This window comes from Babylonia areolata, chromosome 1 (assembly GCF_041734735.1).
Source record: "Babylonia areolata isolate BAREFJ2019XMU chromosome 1, ASM4173473v1, whole genome shotgun sequence".
NCBI classification, from domain to species: Eukaryota; Metazoa; Mollusca; class Gastropoda; order Neogastropoda; family Buccinidae; genus Babylonia; species Babylonia areolata.
In genome coordinates, this window is record NC_134876.1 from 98,552,559 (window position 1) to 98,572,344 (window position 19,786).

At 39.3% G+C, this 19,786-nt stretch overlaps 1 protein-coding gene across 2 annotated transcripts in view; it reads right to left on the bottom strand.

The window, feature by feature from the left end:
• Positions 1–19,786, bottom strand: part of LOC143290088 (WD repeat and FYVE domain-containing protein 3-like) — a 120,711-nt gene that overhangs the window by 92,009 nt on the left and 8,916 nt on the right. Inside the window, exons 5-17 of one of the 2 annotated variants that reach the window (XM_076599386.1) lie at positions 19,330–19,522; positions 18,633–18,819; positions 16,390–16,556; positions 15,842–15,897; positions 15,096–15,242; positions 11,603–11,700; positions 9,998–10,164; positions 9,299–9,394; positions 8,673–8,866; positions 7,086–7,224; positions 6,053–6,153; positions 4,116–4,270; positions 3,301–3,387 (exon numbers count right to left, since the gene is read on the bottom strand). In XM_076599386.1, coding sequence (XP_076455501.1) covers positions 3,301–3,387; positions 4,116–4,270; positions 6,053–6,153; positions 7,086–7,224; positions 8,673–8,866; positions 9,299–9,394; positions 9,998–10,164; positions 11,603–11,700; positions 15,096–15,242; positions 15,842–15,897; positions 16,390–16,556; positions 18,633–18,819; positions 19,330–19,522 — 1,787 coding nt within the window. Of the gene's footprint in view, positions 1–3,300; positions 3,388–4,109; positions 4,271–6,052; positions 6,154–7,085; positions 7,225–8,672; positions 8,867–9,298; positions 9,395–9,997; positions 10,165–11,602; positions 11,701–15,095; positions 15,243–15,841; positions 15,898–16,389; positions 16,557–18,632; positions 18,820–19,329; positions 19,523–19,786 lie in introns of both variants that reach the window. The other variant, XM_076599381.1, reaches the window with a different exon arrangement.

Genomic DNA, 19,786 nt, shown 5'->3' on the forward strand with positions numbered 1-19,786 from the left:
CAGACAAGACCTCGCCTGTCCAAACTTTTTTTTTAATTTTCCAAAAACATGTATACAATACAGAGAATAGTATGAACCAAACCGTATACAACGAACAGTAGCATCTTCCACTACAGAGAGATAGATAAGACAAAATAAAACAAAACAGGCTATAGCAAGGCAAAACAAATCTGTAACAACAACATCAACAGCAATAACAACAACAACAAACAAATAAACAAACAAACACACACACAAAAACAAAAAACAAAAAAATAATTAAAAAAAATAAAAAGAAGAAAGGAAGATTTGTCCAATCATTCAATCAATCAATGCTTACATCTTAATGATTGTAGTAATCATGGTGATTTAAGATGACATTAATAGTAAATAGCCTAGACCAGTTGTGACATAGCAACAGCATCAAATGTATCAACTATTATAGTAATGGTATCTAGGGTAAGGCGAAAGCGAGTGGTGACATTATAATGTCATAATAATAATGATCATGAGTATACCACTTCTGCATTATTGGAAAAGAAAACTTGTGATTGGTCACATTGTAAAGACAACAGCAACTATAAAAGTTAAAAAAAATAAACAAATAATACATATTGAGAAATAAATAAAGACATGTTAGTACAAAGTAAGGACTGTTATATAGAATGGTAACTATGGAACATGTGAAATTATGATTAAGTAACAGTTTCCATAATTGGAAGGTAACTGTTCCACTTTGTACGGAAAGCATGATGGTTCATTAGTATATAAGATGCATGTTCTTCGATTTTGTATCTGTATCTGAGCTGTGTTTTAAATGCATTGAGTTGTGGTGGTTGTTTATTGAATTTGCATTTGTACAGAAAGTTTTTGGCAAGTAAAATAATAAAATCTAAAATGTCATCTGTAGCAAATGTGTGTGAGTTTCCAAATAAAACTAATTCTTCACATAATTGGGCATTGTATACATTATTGCATTTGTTATTAATATCAGTTTGGAAAGCAGTCCAAAATCTCTGCACAATCTCACATCTCCAAAAAAGGTGTTCAATGGTTTCTGGATGTGATCCACAGAAGCTACATTTATCATTATGAGAGATATTCATCTGTTTCAGTGATTTGTTTGTTGCAATAATCCTATGAACTAATCTTATTTGAAACCATTTTAAGTTAACATCACTTATTTTGTGTATTTTGTGAAATGTCTGTTTCCAATTAATGTTCAGTTGCAACAAATCGTTCCATTTCTTACAGCATTTAGGGGTCGTATTGTTTTTAACTAGAGTATCATAATAAACTTTTGTTCCTTTTTTCACTGAATATATCATTTGTAATGATTTTCTCATCTGCAAAGCAGTGTTATTATCAATTTTAATGTTTAGGTTTTTTATATAATTTCTAACTGACCTTATGCAACCATTTAAAGTAAGGAAATTTGTTATATTTCCATGCTTTTGACTAAAATCTTCATAGGAAAGGAAACTACTGTCCCCGTGCACTAGATGAGAAATATTCCAGACCCCCTTTTCCATCCAATTTCTGTATGATAAAATCTTACTTCCAATTTTAATATTTTGGTTCAGAAAGATTGGTTCTGCTAAAACTTCTTTACTACTTAATAGTGGGACCTTCTGACAAAATTCTTTGTAGGCTTGGAAAACATGGATCCAGAACTTATTCTTATCATTAGGTGTTGGTAGACAGGGTCCATATCTATCTATATCTTTGATAACTGGATTGCTTTCTTTTATTATTATTGTCCATTTATGGTTTGAAAACTTTAATTTACGTATCCAGCTCAGTTTAAGACCTTTAATAAATTGTTTGATGTCAAACATTCCTAATCCTCCTAATATTGTACTTTTAATTACTGTTTTTCTACTTATTCGATCCTGTTTTTTGTTCCAAATAAACTTGAAACATGCCTTCTGCAGCTCATCAATATATTCATCAGGTGGATTTGGTAGAAACATCCATAACTGGGTTATTTTTGATAAAATCAGTGACTTGAGAACAGCTATCCTTCCTAAAGGGGTAATCGGTCTTTTTATCCATATTCTAAATAACATTCTAATTTCAGACATTTTGTCTTTATAGTTTAATTCCTCACATTCTTCTAAATCAACAGTAAACCACACTCCTAAGATTTTAAATTTTGGTGGGTTCCATACCATTTTTAAATGATTGTGACAGGGCCAAACACAGCGAGAGACAGACAAGACCTCACCAGTCCAAAGCGTGTAGAGAGACAGACAAGACCTCACCTGTCCAAAGCGTGTAGAGAGACAGACAAGACCTCACCTGTCCAAAGCGTGCAGAGAGACAGACCTCACTTGTCCAAAGCGTGTAGAGAGACAGACAAGACCTCACCTGTCCAAAGCGTGTAGAGAGACAGACAAGACCTCACCTGTCCAAAGTGTAGAGAGACAGACAAGACCTCACCTGTCAAGAGTGTGGAGAGACAGACAAGACCTCACCTGTCCAAAGTGTAGAGCGTCAGACAAGACCTCACCTGTCCAAAGCGTGTAGAGAGACAGACAAGACCTCACCTGTCCAAAGCGTGTAGAGAGACAGACAAGACCTCACCTGTCCAAAGCGTGTAGAGAGACAGACAAGACCTCACCTGTCCAAACTGTGTAGAGAGTCAGACAAGACCTCACCTGTCCAAAGCTATAGAGTAACAGACAAGATTTCACCTGTACAAAGCTATAGAGAGACAGACAAGACCTCACCTGTCCAAAGCGTGTAGAGAGACAGACAAGACCTCACCTGTCCAAACTGTGTAGAGAGTCAGACAAGACCTCACCTGTCCAAACTGTGTAGAGAGACAGACAAGACCTCACCTGTCCAAACCGTGTAGAGAGACAGACAAGACCTCACCTGTCCAAAGCGTGTAGAGAGACAGACAAGACCTCACCTGTCCAAACTGTGTAGAGAGACAGACAAGACCTCACCTGTCCAAAGCGTGTAGAGAGACAGACAAGACCTCACCTGTCCAAAGCGTGTAGAGAGACAGACAAGACCTCACCTGTCCAAAGCGTGTAGAGAGACAGACAAGACCTCACCTGTCCAAAGCGTGTAGAGAGACAGACAAAGACCACACCTGTCAAGAGTGTGGAGAGACAGACAAGACCTCACCTGTCCAAACCGTGTAGAGAGACAGACAAGACCTCACCTGTCCAAAGCGTGTAGAGAGACAGACAAGACCTCACCTGTCCAAACTGTGTAGAGAGACAGACAAGACCTCACCCATCCAAAGTGTGGAGAGACAGACAAGACCTCACCTGTCCAAACTGTGTAGAGAGACAGACAAGACCTCACCTGTCGAAAGCGTCCAGAGACATGTCGTACAAGAACCGCAGCATGGTGCAGGCAGAAGCCAGGGTTCTTGGCAGAGATGATTTCATCCTGGAAGAAATAGAAAATGAAGACATATATACAGCATTTTCAATACGTTCTTGGCAGAGATTTTAGCCTGGAAGAAACAGAAATCAAAGACAAACATCTTTAGTTCTTGACAGAGAAGATTTCAGCCTAGAAGAAAAGGAAAAAGAGGATATTCGCACAAATATCTTAAATAAACGCAAACTTCCTGTTGAAAATATCAGTAAAAAGCTCATTACTATCTCCACTGGAACCCACACACTGAAAAACATCTTCCCAAAAAAAGCTGGTGGCTCCCTCCCTCTACAGCCTCTTCCTCACCTCCCACACATACTTTTTTCTTTTTTTAATTCTATTTCATTCAATTTCCACTTATAACAAATTATACAGTCACGACAAATTAGTGACAGCAAAACAAACAACATAGCACACAAAAATATCAACAATATTGAATCTACTTCAACAAAACCTGCTGTGTACATCATAAAAGAAACTTTATAATTACATGAGAGGAAAATATGTATTCATCATACAAAATCATGCATCTCTCATTATGAAATGGTGCATCTGATGAAAAATATAATGGGAAAAATTCTCTTTTGGTAAAAAAAAAGAAATTAAAGGAAAAAAAAAAAAGAAGTGTTTCTGCACTTTGTAAGTAGCAGTACATATCTATCTAAGTGTTCCTGCACTGAGGAAGTAATACTGGAGTACATAACCACCATATTATTATTGTTTTTTCCTACCCGTACTTGTCTTCCTTGGTGTGTGAGAAGAGTTCAGCGTAAGCGTCATGGAGGTCAGAATCTGGTTCAGGTGTGTGCGGCTCTTTGGCAGCAGGTATGTCCACTGTTCCGGAGAAACATCCCAGTAACCTGACCGCTTCCGTCAAGCTGTCATACCGCACCTGTACACACAATCCACACTGCATCTAGTCCTGCTCTGCGTGGGTAGCACTGTGTGAACATACCTATCTATAGTGTTCCTGCACTGTGGGGGTAGCATTGTGTGTACATACCTATCTATAGTGTTCCTGCACTGTGTGGGTAGCATTGTGTGTACATACCTATCTATAGTGTTCCTGCTCTGTGGGGCTAGCACTGTGTGTACATACCTATCTATAGTGTTCCTGCTCTGTGGGGGTAGCACTGTGTGTACATACCTATCTATAGTGTTCCTGCACTGTGTGTACATACCTATCTATAATGTTCCTGCACTGTGGGGGCAGCATTGTGTGAACATACCTATCTATAATGTTCCTGCTCTGTGGGGCTAGCACTGTGTGTACATACCTATCTATAATGTTCCTGCACTGTGGGGCTAGCACTGTGAGTACATACCTATCTATAGTGTTCCTGCTCTGTGGGGGTAGCACTGTGTGAACATACCTATCTATAATGTTCCTGCACTGTGGGGCTAGCACTGTGTGTACATACCTATCTATAGTGTTCCTGCTCTGTGGGGGTAGCATTGTGTGAACATACCTATCTATAGTGTTCCTGCTCTGTGGGGCTAGCACTGTGTGTACATACCTATCTATAGTGTTCCTGCACTGTGGGGCTAGCACTGTGTGTACATACCTATCTATAGTGTTCCTGCACTGTGGGGGTAGCATTGTGTGTACATACCTATCTATAGTGTTCCTGCTCTGTGTGTACATACCTATCTATAGTGTTCCTGTTCTGTGGGGTAGCAATGTGTGTACATACCTATCTATAGTGTTCCTGTTCTGTGGGGTAGCACTGTGTGTACATACCTATCTATAGTGTTCCTGTTCTGTGGGGTAGCAATGTGTGTACATACCTATCTATAGTGTTCCTGCATTGTGTGTACATACCTATCTATAGTGTTCCTGCACTGTGTGTACATACCTATCTATAGTGTTCATACCTATCTATAGTGTTCCTGCACTGTGAAAGTACATACCTATCTATAGTGTTCCTGCACTGTGGAAGTACATACCTATCTATAGTCTTCCTGCATTGTGGAAGTATATACATATCTATAGTGTTCCTGCACTGTGGAAGTACATACCTATCTATAGTCTTCCTGCACTGTGGAAGTACATACCTATCTATAGTCTTCCTGCATTGTGGAAGTATATACATATCTATAGTGTTCCTGCACTGTGGAAGTACATACCTATCTATAGTCTTCCTGCATTGTGGAAGTTCATACCTATCTATAGTGTTCCTGCACTGTGTGTACATACCTATCTATAGTGTTCATGCACTGTGTGTACATACCTATCTATAGTGTTCCTGCACTGTGGAAGTACATACCTATCTATAGTGTTCCTGCACTGTGGAAGTACATATATATATCTAAAGTGTTCCTGCAATGAGGAACTAGTGTAGGAAATACACACAAATCTCAAGTGCTCCTGCACTGCAGAAGTAATGTTGAAGTACACTCTAAAGTATTCCTGCACTTATGAATTAGTGCAGGAAGTATACACCTGTCTAAAGTGTTCATGCACTATAGAAGTAGCGTTGAAGTACACTCCAAAGTGTTCCTGCACTGTGGAAATAATGTAGAGTACACACCTACCTAAAGTATTCCTGTACAGTGAAAGTAATGTAGAAGTACCCATCTGTCTAAGTAGAAGTACATATCAATCATTCGCAAACGCATGAGAAGATTTAAGTATCATTCAGTTTCACAAAGTTTTGCAGCCATGATTACTGACCTCTGTTGAGAAGAACCTGGCATTGGCTGGCTCGTATCTCATGGCCACTGTCAGAGTGCTGAACACTGTGTGCAACATCATCAGAACGTCTCTGCGAGCAACTGAAAAAAAAATATTATAAAAATTATAAAAAAGATCAAAAGAGCTGTTGTTAATATAATGATTTACAACATATCAAACACACAAAAGTTCCAAGCTGTCATGAAGTTCAGTTTCTTTAATCAGTATCTACCATAATATTTCAAAGACTACATTGAGTGTGCTTTTTTTTTTTTTTTCAAATGCAAACTGAAACTGAAATCATTTTGATGAACAGGATGAATTGTCTAATACAGCACTGTCACCTGTATTGCTCTAACTTACCAGTTCAGTCATTCTATTTAATGTCTCTTCATTGCTGATAACAGACCACACACACACACACACAGACACACAGAGACACACACACAGACACACACACAGACACAGACACACACCACACACACACACAAAAATACTAAAGCATTCATTCCATTCAGTCTTTATTCCTCACTTCTTCTTTTTTTTCAGTCTCCAGATCCAGTAATCTATCATGCACTACAAAAATCATCCAATTTATTTCTAACAATCAAGCTACATATGACTTTGAAACAGCAGCTGTGATTGAAGAAAAAAAAGATGCAAGTCAGCATTCTAACATATCCTAAAGTATGACAAGTCAGCTCAACACAGCTGTTATAACCCAACCATTATCTGGCAAACAAACAATGACACAGGGAAAGTGTTGAATACAGTGGCTTTTATATGACTCTCTGAAGAGATGCTATCCACCACTGGCTGACCAGATCAAATTTGTACAACATACTATTAAAAGAAAACATTTTTACATACATGATATGTGTGTGTGTGTGTGTGTGTGTGTGTGTGTGTGTGTGTGTGTGTGTGTGTGTCTTAAAAATAACGGCAGATGTGTTCATCAGCCAATAAGCCATACCTCAATCACTGGAAAATAAAGATTCATTCATTTATTCATCCATCCAATCATCTGTGTTACCTGAGTTCCAAGGTGGCTTTGGGGGGTCCTCCAGACTGCCTTCCATGGACACCAGAACTGACATGACGTACACGAAGCCTCCCACCTTGCGGAACACTGTCCGTGTGCGGTGACTTTCTCGCAACACGTTCAGCAAAGACTGCACAGCGTACATGGTATCAGTTATAGTGAGGTGACTCTCTTGCAACACTTTCAACAAACTGCACAGAATACATGGTATCAATCATAGTGCGGCGACTCTCTCGCACCACGTTCAACAAAAACTGCACGATACATGGTATCAATTACAGTGTTCAGTAACTCTCTTTCAACACGCTCAACAAAGATTTAACAGCATACATGGTATCAATTATAGTGCAGTGACTCAATCTCAACACATTCAGCAAAGACTGCACAGCATCATGGTATCAGTTATAGTGTGGTGACTCTCTCAAAACACGTTCAGCAAAGACTGCACAGCATACATGTTTCAATTACAAGATCTACTTCTTTCAGAGTGTGCATGGTCCTTAACTTTTAATGAACCCTGTAATTCCTATTCAAGGTCTACCTCCTGAAAGTGAATGGTCCAAAACTTTTTGTACTCCTTGTACATCCCCATCAAGGTCTACCCTTCAGAATGTGTGTGGTCCGCAAATTTTAATGAACCCTGTAAATCCCCATCAAGGTCTACCTTCAGAGTGTGAGTGGTCCTCAACTTTTAATAAACCCTGTAAATCCCCATCAAGGTCTACCTTCAGAATATGTGTGGTCCAAAACTTTTAATGAACCCTGTAAATCCCCATAAAGGTCTACCTTCAGAATGTGCGTGGTCCTCAACTTTTAATGAACTCTGTCAATCCCCATCAAGGTCTACCTTCAGAATATGTGTGGTCCTAAACTTTAAATGAATCCTGTAAATCCCCATCTAGGTCTACCTAAAGAATATGTGTGGTCCAAAACTTTAAATGAACCCTGTCTATCCCCATCAAGGTCTACCTTCAGATATGTGCGTGATCCTCAACTTTTAATGAACCCTGTCAATCCCCATCAAGGTCTAATTTTAGAATGTGCGTGGTCCTCAACTTTTAATGAACCCTGTCAATCCCCATCAAGGTCTACCTTCAGAATGTGCGTGATCCTCAACTTTTAATGAACCCTGTCAATCCCCATCAAGGTCTACCTTCAGAATGTGCATGGTCCTCAACTTTTAATGAACCCTGTCTATCCCCATCAAGGTCTACCTTCAGAATGTGCGTGATCCTCAACTTTTAATGAACCCTGTCAATCCCCATCAAGGTCTACCTTCAGAATGTGCGTGGTCCTCAACTTTTAATGAACCCTGTTAATCCCCATCAAGGTCTACCTTCAGAATGTGCATGGTCCTCAACTTTTAATGAACTGTCAATCCCCATCAAGGCCTACCTTCAGAATGTGCGTGGTCCTCAACTTTTAATGAACCCTGTCAATCTCCATCAAGGTTTACCTTCAGAATGTGTGTGGCCCTCAACTTTTAATGAACCCTGTCAATCCCCATCAAGGTCTACCTTCAGAATGTGCGTGGTCCTCAACTTTTAATGAACCCTGTCAATCCCCATCAAGGTCTACCTTCAGAATGTGCGTCTTCAGTTCCAGGTCGGTAACGTTGGCGGTGGGCATGAGGCCCAGCAGGGTGCCCATGTCGTCGTCCCCACCAGGGGACAGCACCAGCTGCTGCACAATGTTCAGCGCCTGCTGCCGACACTCCGGGTAGGGCACCATGTTGTGGGCACACCGCGCCCCTCCACACTGGTGGAACACACCTGCACAGGCCACAGGTAGGTTTTAGAATGCTGTGTATGAGTTTGTGCACAGATGTATGCATGTAAATATGTATCTGTTGGAATATGAGTGTGCGTTTGTGTGTGTCTGCCTTCTGTGTGTGTGTGTGTGCGTTTGTGTGTTGCTGCCGTTATTGTTAAATGCATCATTTAGAAGGCTCTTAAGGTCTGACTAGCTATGCATAGGTCAGACATGTTGTAGAGTATATACAGATCAGTCTGCACACTTACATACCAAACTGAAACTGCAACTGAACCTGACAAAACTGTAGACCAGAACGTCCATGTTTGTCTCTTTTGTTATTCCTCTTTTGATGTAACAAAACTTGAAAGAAAAAGGTTCATCAGGACAAAAAAAAACAACAGACCAGAATAATAGCATGGTAAATCAAAGGTAAAGTTTGGTTCTTTTACCAGCATTTGAACTGTTTCCTGTCAACAGAACGGACAAAGCCTCCATGACCAGGTGACCCAACTCTTGCTGTTCCTGAGACAAAACCACCTCCTCCTCTGCAAACAATAAATACATACATAATCAATTGAAATTAATCAATTAATCAATCAATCAATCAAAAATTTACTTGTATAAATGTGTGTTTACACACATATGCATATATATATATATATATATATATATATATATATATATATATATAATAGAGAGAGAGAGAGAGAGAGAGAAAGTTATACTACGTGAAAAAACAATAACACCCCCAGAATAAACAAATATCAAAAGGACTTTCATCTCAATTTCAAAGATTACAAGAAACTTAATGAATCAAAACAAAAGTGGGTTTTGTTTGTTTTTCTTTAGAGACATAATAATACCTTTTTTCAAATTTAAAGAAAACACAAGTTTGTTTTTAACTTTCAAGAATGTATCCCCGAAAACATACACAAAATACCCCACTCCAACATACGACTGAATGTGGGAGCTGAAGCCCACAAACACAGAAAAAAAAAAATCCACTTCAAAGACGTGACAAGTTCTGTAACTGACCAAACTAACAGACACTGCTACATCTTCAAGTTCCAACAATAAACACTAATTCTCTAATCACAAAACACAAGCCCTTTCACCGTGCACCCTATTCCAGCGTGCACACCACTGACCAGACTCTGAAGGTGTGTGTATTTCTTTCAGGTGGGCGGCGTAGCGATGCAGACAGGTGACCATGACCTCCAGGATGCCCACTTCCCGGAACACATCTCGGTACACACTGTGGTAGCGCAGTATCTTCAGCAGCGTCTTCATGCACAGGATGCTGTTGGGAAGGGAGCTGAAACAAAGATAACATATGTATGGCTACAAGGGGAACTCTCTACCTAAAACTACATTTATCAAAGGAAATTTTCTATCTAAAATTACGTTTAAATAACATACTTACCGTGACCCACTAGTGCTGACTCTGGCAGGGGTCTGACATTCCTGTCCTGTGCAAACTACTATCCGCCTATGCGGAGAAAACGAAAGTAGCTAAGGCCGATAACTTCCCGGAAGTAGGTAACCTCCCCTTTGCCCCCCTGACTAGCGTCCTCTTTTTCCGGCAGCCATTATGACTCCTGTTCCTGTGCTCTTCATACGGCTAAGTTTTTTCGTATTTTCTGTCTGTCTGTCAATTCTCTGGCGTTCTTGTTTTTTGTCAAATTTTGTCTTCAACCAGGTCACATAATTATATGGTTCGATTGGGAGATCGGGCTAAAATTAAGGCGCGATCACAATTGATTCGCAGACACTCTGGGCCCTCTATTTCTGGCCCTCTCAACAACGCCAACCCGCCACAATGTATGGCTACAAGGGGAACTTTCTACCTAAAACTACATTTATCAAACATATTTAAAAGAGGGCGCCAGGCAGGGACACAGAAGGGATATAGTCTATAAACAGGAGGTTATTAACCATAGCTACTTTCGTTATCTCTGCATAGGCAGGTAGTAGTTTGCACAGGACAGGAATCTGACCCCTGCTGGAGTCTGCAACAGTGGGCAACGGTAGAGTATGTGTAGTTAAATCACATTTTCATCGGTGCCATACGAATTATTATCTGACCAATATACAGAAAAAACGTATGGCTACATCATCTTTCAAATGTGATATGCAAATCTGTTATTTGACCAATATACACTCTTGATATCATCTTTTCATGTGTGACATACAAATACATCATTTGACCAATACACACTCTTGATATTATCTTTTCATATGTAATATAAAATTCGTTATTTCATCAATATACACTTGATATTATCTTTTCATATGTGACATACAAATAGCTAACTGACCAATATACACACTTGATAAATCAACATCTGTGCATTACAAATAATTTATCAAACATTTCCCTGTCACAACAGTCCTAAACATGAAGTGATTCCAGCAAACAACATGTCACAAATGACTTACCAAACATTTTCCCATCACAATAATCTAAAACATGGAGCGATTCCAGCAATCAGTATGCCACAAATGATTCAGTGGACATTCTCCTTTCAATATTTCTAAAGTCTAGGTAACACTTTGTTGAAAAGCAATGTATTTATCCCTTTCCTTTTTCTTTTTTCCCTCAAGGCCTAAGTGAGCTGGGTTACGCTGCTGGTCAGGCATCTGCTTAGCAGATGTGGTGCAGCGTATATGGATTTGTCGGAACGCTGTGATGCCTCCTTGAGTAAGTGAACTGAAAAGGAAACGATGGGCTGTTAGTGATGACTGACACTTACTGCTGTGTTTTGATGAGGATGCTGAGACTGATCAGTTCCTTGCATGGCACGTAGTTCAGGTTGAAAACCACAAACTCCAGCAGCTCAAAGAACTTGTTCTGAAAAACAAACAAACAATGCATACAACTGCAGACAAAGGATGTGACCAACTAGGAACTAACTGTCCCAGACAAAGGATGTGGCCAACTAGGAACTAACTGTCCCAGACAAAGGATGTGGCCAACTAGGAACTAACTGTCCCAGACAAAGGATGTGGCCAACTAGGAACTAACTGTCCCAGACAAAGGATGTGTGGCCAACTAGGAACTAACTGTCCCAGACGAAGGATGTGGCCAACTAGGAACTAACTGTCCCAGACAAAGGATGTGACCAACTAGGAACTAACTGTTCCAGACAAAGGATGTGGCCAGCTAGGAACTAACTGTCCCAGACAAAGGATGTGGCCAGCTAGGAACTAACTGTACCAGACAAAGGATGTGGCCAACTAGGAACTAACTGTCCCAGACAAAGGATGTGTGGCCAACTAGGAACTAACTGTCCCAGACAAAGGATGTGTGGCCAACTAGGAACTAACTGTCCCAGACAAAGGATGTGGCCAACTAGGAAGTAACTGTCCATACGTTCAAGTCCCATATACACAGACCAGGATTTTCACTCCCCCTCCTTTAGACCCTGACTGCTGGTCTGGGTGCTAATCTTTCACATAAGATGATAAACTGAGGTCCCATGTGAAGCAAGCACATAAAAATACCCATGGTAACAAAAGGGTTTGAAAATTCATTCTGACAGTAAACCAAACACACTTGCAGAAAAAAAAAAGAAGAAAAGAACTGGCACTGCACTGGCCATGCTCTCCCCACACAGCAGAATGAATCTCACACAGAGAAATCTGTTGTGACAAAAAGAAATACAATAAAATACTATGTATTGTGTTTGACAGCGCAACAAATACAATACAATACTATGTATTGTGTTTAACAGCACAACAAATACAATACAATACAATACTATGTATTGTGTTTAACAGCACAACAAATACAATACAATACTATGTATTGTGTTTGACAGCACAACAAATACAATACAATACTATGTATTGTGTTTAACAGCACAACAAATACAATACAATACTATGTATTGTGTTTAACAGCACAACAAATACAATACAATGTTATGTATTGTGTTTGACAGCACAACAAATACAATACTATGTATTGTGTGTAACAGCACAACAAATACAATACAATGTTATGTATTGTGTTTGACAGCACAACAAATACAATACAATGTTATGTATTGGGTTTGACAGCACAACAAATACAATACAATAAAATACAATACTATGTATTGTGTTTGACAGCGCAAAAAATACAATACAATACTATGTATTGTGTTTGACAGCACAACAAATACAATACAATACTATGTATTGTGTTTGACAGCGCAACAAATACAATACAATACTATGTATTGTGTTTGACAGCACAACAAATACAATACAATATAATACTATGTATTGTGTTTGACATCACAACAAATACAATATAATACTATGTATTGTGTTTGACATCACAACAAATACAATACAATACTATGTATTGTTTGACAGCGCAACAAATACAATACAATACTATGTATTGTGTTTGACAGCACAACAAATACAATACAATACTATGTATTGTGTTTGACAGCACAACAAATACAATACAATACAATACTATGTATTGTGTTTGACAGCGCAAGTGAAGCAACACACACACATCTTCATCCAAGAATAATTCTACCCAAAATTATAGCATGGCATGAGGCAATAACAACATGAGATCATGAATGTGATAATGACTGAATTAAGAATCTAACCAAAGACATATAACCTAACCCCCTCCTGTTCACCCCTCCCTTCGTAGTATAAATAACTTCCCAGTAAATAACATAAGACATGTACATAAGCTGCATATACCTCGTCCAAATCTTGATCTTTTTAAGTCCAGCCTAACATACAGCAGGGGAACATATTGGAATAACTTACCATCACATTTAAAAAATATAACTAACCACAACAACTTTAAGCAAAATCTAAAAATGTACCTATTCACAAAAATTGACGTCACCTGAAATCCAACATTGCTTTCAACAATTTGTGGGTTCCCTCTCACTCTCTCTTGAGTGGGTGCATTTGTGTGTGTGTGTGTGTGTGTGTGTGTGTGTGTTTGTGTGTGTGTGTTTCATGATTTTTTTTTCTTTTCTTCTCTTCTTCTTCCTTTTGTGGAATGGCTTTGAATGGTGAAATAATGATATTTTGATTGTGTTTTGATTTTGTGCTCATTTTCACTTTTTTAGCTTTATTCCCTCTTTAGTGCGAGGGCTGGATGTAAAAAAGCATGTTACTTGCTTATCTATTACCCTCGATAATAAAGATTTTGTCCTGTCTTGTCTTCTAGGCAGGGCAACAAGCCACAAGATCTGATGCTTCCCTCTTCTTTTCAAAGTAAAAATGTTTCATGTAACGCTTCCGCCTAGGAAGCCAGTGAATCTGAGCGTGCTGGTTCGAATTACTGCTCAGCCGCCGTTATTTTCTCCCCCTCCACTAGACCCTTAGTGGTGATCTGGAGGCTAGTTATTCGGATGAGATGATAAACCAAGGTCCCGTGTGCTGCATGCACTTAATGCACGTAAAAGAACCTAAGGCAACGTAAGGGTTGTTCCTGGCAAAATTCTGTAGAAAAATCCAATTCAATATGAAAAACAAATAAAAAATAAAAAAACTGCACACAGGAAAAAATACCCAAAAAATGAGTGCTGCGACTCGCTCTCCATCAGGAGAGCAGCCTGAAGTTCACACAGAGAAATCTGTTGTGACAAAAAGAGAAATACAATACAATACAATACAATACAATACAATGGGTTTTTCTTCTTTCCCATTTTGTTCTGGTCTTCTGTGGGTGCATGATCACAGCGATGTTCTGAATCAAAGTGACATACTCACCTGGATATCTACAGGTTTCAGAGCAAAGTGACATACTCACCTGAATATCTACAGGTTTCAGAGCAAAGTGACATACTCACCTGGATATCTACAGGTTTCAGAGCAAAGTGACATACTCACCTGGATATCTACAGGTTTCAGAGCAAAGTGATATACTCACCTGGATATCTACAGGTTTCAGAGCAAAGTGACATACTCACCTGGATATCTACAGATTTCAGAGCAAAGTGACATACTTACCTGGATATAGGAAATTTTCTATCTAAAATTACGTTTAAATAACATACTTACCGTGACCCAACTAGTGCAGACTCCGGCAGGGGTCTGACATTCCTGTCCTGTGCAAACTACTATCCGCCTATGCGGAGCAGACGAAACTACGGCCGATAACCTCCCGGAAGTAGGTAACCTCCCCTTTGTCCCGCTGGTTATCGCCTATATATTTCAGAGCAAAGTGACATACTTACCTGAATATCTATAGGTTTCAGAGCAAAGTGACATACTCACCTGGATATCTACAGGTTTCAGAAAGATCTTCTCAGCAAACTGGGACAGCGTGTTTTGAGATTCTAGAATGAAGTAGTTGGCTGTGTCTTGGTGGTATATACTGCTCAGAACGTCCAGTACAGTGCTGCACATGTGACTGGTTTCTGCCTGCACACAATGAAACACACACATTTATTATCATATATCAGTGCATATATTCAGTCATCTCTATACACACATTTGTTTGCATATAAACAATCATATGTTGCGCTGGCATATAGCCTGCAAAGTGCCACAAAGACTTTCTCTGGAAATCTTTAATTTACTGTTCAAAAGCTAATTTCACATAATAATGTTGACACTCAGAATGTGTTGAGATGTCCACTTCAAATCACCAGTATCATTTGTTATACATCACTAGTATCTGTTATACATCACAAGCATTTTGGTTTCTTCCCGCATCTTTTCTAGGTAATCACTATCCATGTCCCATCTTGTTATGTTCAATTTTAAACTCTGTGAATTCAATATTTCTTTTTTATTCTTTACACACGTCACTAATATCACATACAAAAAATCCTTTGTTTCCCACATGTTCATACACACCACACATGCAACTAAGCATGTACACTTACAAACACACATACACAGAAACACACACACCGACACACACACACACACTCACATACACACAAAGATTTTCTCTTCAAGTTCAGAATGAAAACAATCTAAGTGTACACACAAAAAATTTTACAAAAAACACTTACTTTGATGAATACTGACTGTAATACTTGGAAAGCCTGAGTATTTCGTACACTAACACCTGAAAGAAAAGACCAAGATTTATATTAACATACTGAAAAACTGACCCCTGTTAGTTTATAACAAACATTCTTTCCGATTGTACAAGACAGGATTCAGACAATCTGAAATTTGCTATGACTGTCAAAAGGCGAAGACCCTTCAACATGAATAATAATAAATCACTATTCTTTATAAACTTACTTTTGGTTTTAGGCAAAGTATATCCTGGTATCCATAGGTAATTTTTTTTCTTCTGTCTTATCTTGGCTACAAAAACAAAACATAGCAAAAAACAAAACAAAAAATCAAAACAGCAACTTAAAAAAATAACCTTTGGTTTTCTGTAAAGCTTAAACCAGTCATACATAACTACCAACAACAAAAAAAAGAGTCTTTTAATAATAAAAAACTGATGTTCCTTAAAACTCACTTCTCGTTTTACATAAATTATAGCTTATCTTGGTATACATGGATAAAAACAAAACAAAACAAAGTGTTTCTAAACACTTGCCTTTGCCAGTTGGCTGTGGAACGACAAATCCTGGTATATGGAACAAAGAGTCGGAGTTGGACGTGGTTGGGCGGAGTTCGGTGTAGCCACTGGTCGTCAGGGACCCCACAAGCAGCACCAGATTGCGCAGTGCTTGCACAGACTCTTCCTTCTCGTCCTGCTCCAGTCTGATCACAATCACGTTTTGAAAGTCACACATCACTATTTGAACTACAAATTGCACAGTGCTTGTACAGACTTTCCTGCTCCAGTCTGATCACAGGCACACTGTGCAAGTCACACATAACTATTTGAACTACAAATTGCACAGTGCTTGTACAGACTTTCCTGCTCCAGTCTGATCACAGGCACATTGTGCAAGTCACACATAACTATCTGAACTACAAACTGTGCAGTGCTTGTACAGACTTTCCTGCTCCAGTCTGATCACAGGCACATTGTGCAAGTCACACATAACTATCTGAACTACAAACTGTGCAGTGCTTGTACAGACTTTCCTGCTCCAGTCTGATCACAGGCACATTGTGCAAGTCACACATAACTATCTGAACTACAAACTGTGCAGTGCTTGTACAGACTTTCCTGCTCCAGTCTGATCACAGGCACATTGTGCAAGTCACACATAACTATCTGAACTACAAACTGTGCAGTGCTTGTACAGACTTTCCTGCTCCAGTCTGATCACAGGCACACTGTGCAAGTCACACATAACTATCTGAACTACAAACTGTGCAGTGCTTGTACAGACTTTCCTGCTCCAGTCTGATCACAGGCACACTGTGCAAGTCACACATAACTATCTGAACTACAAACTGCACAGTGCTTGTATTGTACAGACTTTCCTGCTCCAGTCTGATCACAGGCTAACTGTGCAAGTCACACATAACTATTTGAACTACAAACTGTTCAGTGCTTGTACAGACTTTCCTGCTCCAGTCTGATCACAGGCACATTGTGCAAGTCACACATTACTAGCAGAACTTCTCTTTGTCAAGCACTCCTTTCTTTTTATTTCATGCTTTTTTTCAATCTAGTTTTTTATCCTTTATTTTTCTACATTTTCACTGTCAAAAGACATTACTGTGCCCACATAAAATATGTGAACAAATTATTGTGCAAAAATAAGGTTGTTTGTTTTTTAATCAGTTGTTTTTGTGTGTTCTTTTCCTTACGATTTCTTTTCAACATGAATAAGCTTTCCCAAGAAAAGCAGTGAATCCAAATAAGCACTATCAAATCATACTAAAACACAACTCTACATTCCACTAGAACCCTGTCAAATGCTAATCCCCCACCCACCCCCACACCCCCCTCTCTCCTAAACAGCTGTCTAATTTCAGCACATTTCCATTTACTTCACTATCAGTATACTATTTTTCATTGCCATTTTCTTTTTTTCCCCTCAAGGCCTGACAAAGAGCGTTGGGTTACGCTGCTGGTCAGGCATCTGCTTGGCAGATGTGGTGTAGCGTATATGGATTTGACTGAACGCAGTGACGCCTCCTTGAGCTACTGATACTGATACTGCCATAACATTTCCATTTATTTCATTGACACATTTTCATTGCCATAACAGTTTACATGCCTGGAAGTAACAGTGACTGTATCCATGCAACCTCCACTGATATGGGCTAAAGGCCTGATCAATTATAAGGAAATTTTCTACCTACAATTACGTTTAAGTAACATACTTACCGTCCTGTCCTGTGCAAACTACTATCCGCCTATGCAGAGAAAACGAAAGTAGCTACAGCCGAAAACCTCCCGTAAGTAGGTAACCTCCCCTTTGCCCCCCTGACTAGCGCCCTCTTTTTACGGCAGCCATCATGACTCCTGTTCATGTGTTCTTCAAACGGCTGTTTTTTCGTATTTTCTGTCTGTCTGTTGATTCTCTGGCGTTCTTGTTTTTTGTCAAATCAATTAAATATTCATGTTTATATCCACTTACTCTTTCATAAGCAACAAATCCCATACAAGAAAAAGACTTACTCTATCATAAGCATCAAATCCCATACAAGTCAAAGATGACTTACTCTATCGTAAGCATCCAATCCCATACAAGAAGAAGACTTACTCTATCACAAGCATCAAATCCCATACAAGAAAAAGACTTACTCTATCATAAGCAACAAATCCCATACAAGAAGAAGAAGACTTACTCTATCATAAGCATCAAATCCCATACAAGAAGACTTACTCTATCACAAGCATCAAATCCCATACAAGAAGAAGACCGCACACACCTGACCAGGAAGTCGGTGAGGAAAGTGTAGCCCTGACAGGACTTGAAATCATCCAGCAGAGTCTGCGACACTTCGCTGGAGTCCTTGAGGAAACAGAACACAGTCACAAACATCTCCACTATCTCCAGAGGAGACAGGTCCTGAGCTCGCTGCATGTTCTCCACACATCGCCTCACACAGCCTTTGTCTGCAACAAACCACCACCACAGAGCTATGAACCTATGTGCAAGCATTCAGAAACTTGAAGGAACATACACATGTAATGAACTAGTAAAAAAAATTTTTTTTTTTACAAATGTACAAGCTTTAAGAAACTTTAAATGTAAAGTTCAAGCATCGAGAAACTTAACACTTAACACATACAAAAGCATTAAGAAACTTTAAACAAACACATATAATGTATAAGCATTAAGAAACCAAAAAACACACACATATAATTTATACAAGCTTTGAGAAACCTTACTTATTACAAGCACAAGTGTCAAGAAACTTTAAACATTCACAACTGTACAAGCATGATACACTAAACTCATCACATGTACAAGCATTGAGAAACTTAAAAAACATACACGGACACGTAAATGCATTACTTTACATAATCAATGAAGAAGGGACATAAAAACAGACAATTAAACCAAACTGACTCACACACACACACACACACACACACAAGAAATATGCAGTGGACAAGGCTCACCGTGGATGTACTTGACAACACTGGGAGCCAGGCCGTGTCGGGACAGGGTGACCAGCACTTCACCGGCAGACTGTCGCCACGGAATGTTGTGTGGAACACACCAGCTGGTGATGGCACTGAACAACAGGCTCAGGTCATCCTTTCGCGCCAGCTCCTCTGCTGGGGAAATGTAGTTGCACAGGCGTACCAGCACCTGGGGGAAGATTACCAAATAAGATCTCGTTAGGTGTGCTCAGAAAGAAGCGAAAATGTATCTCATGTTTAAATTGTACAGTGGACATCAAGGTCACATACAGAATGCTATATACACACACGTACATATGTGCATTCTCTCTCTCTCACACACACATACACACATGTACAGACAAATTTAATTACTGAGCACATGAGTAGGTGTGTTTACACATTATTTTACATCATCAATGTAGAAGAGACAGGAAAATTAACAGACCAAACT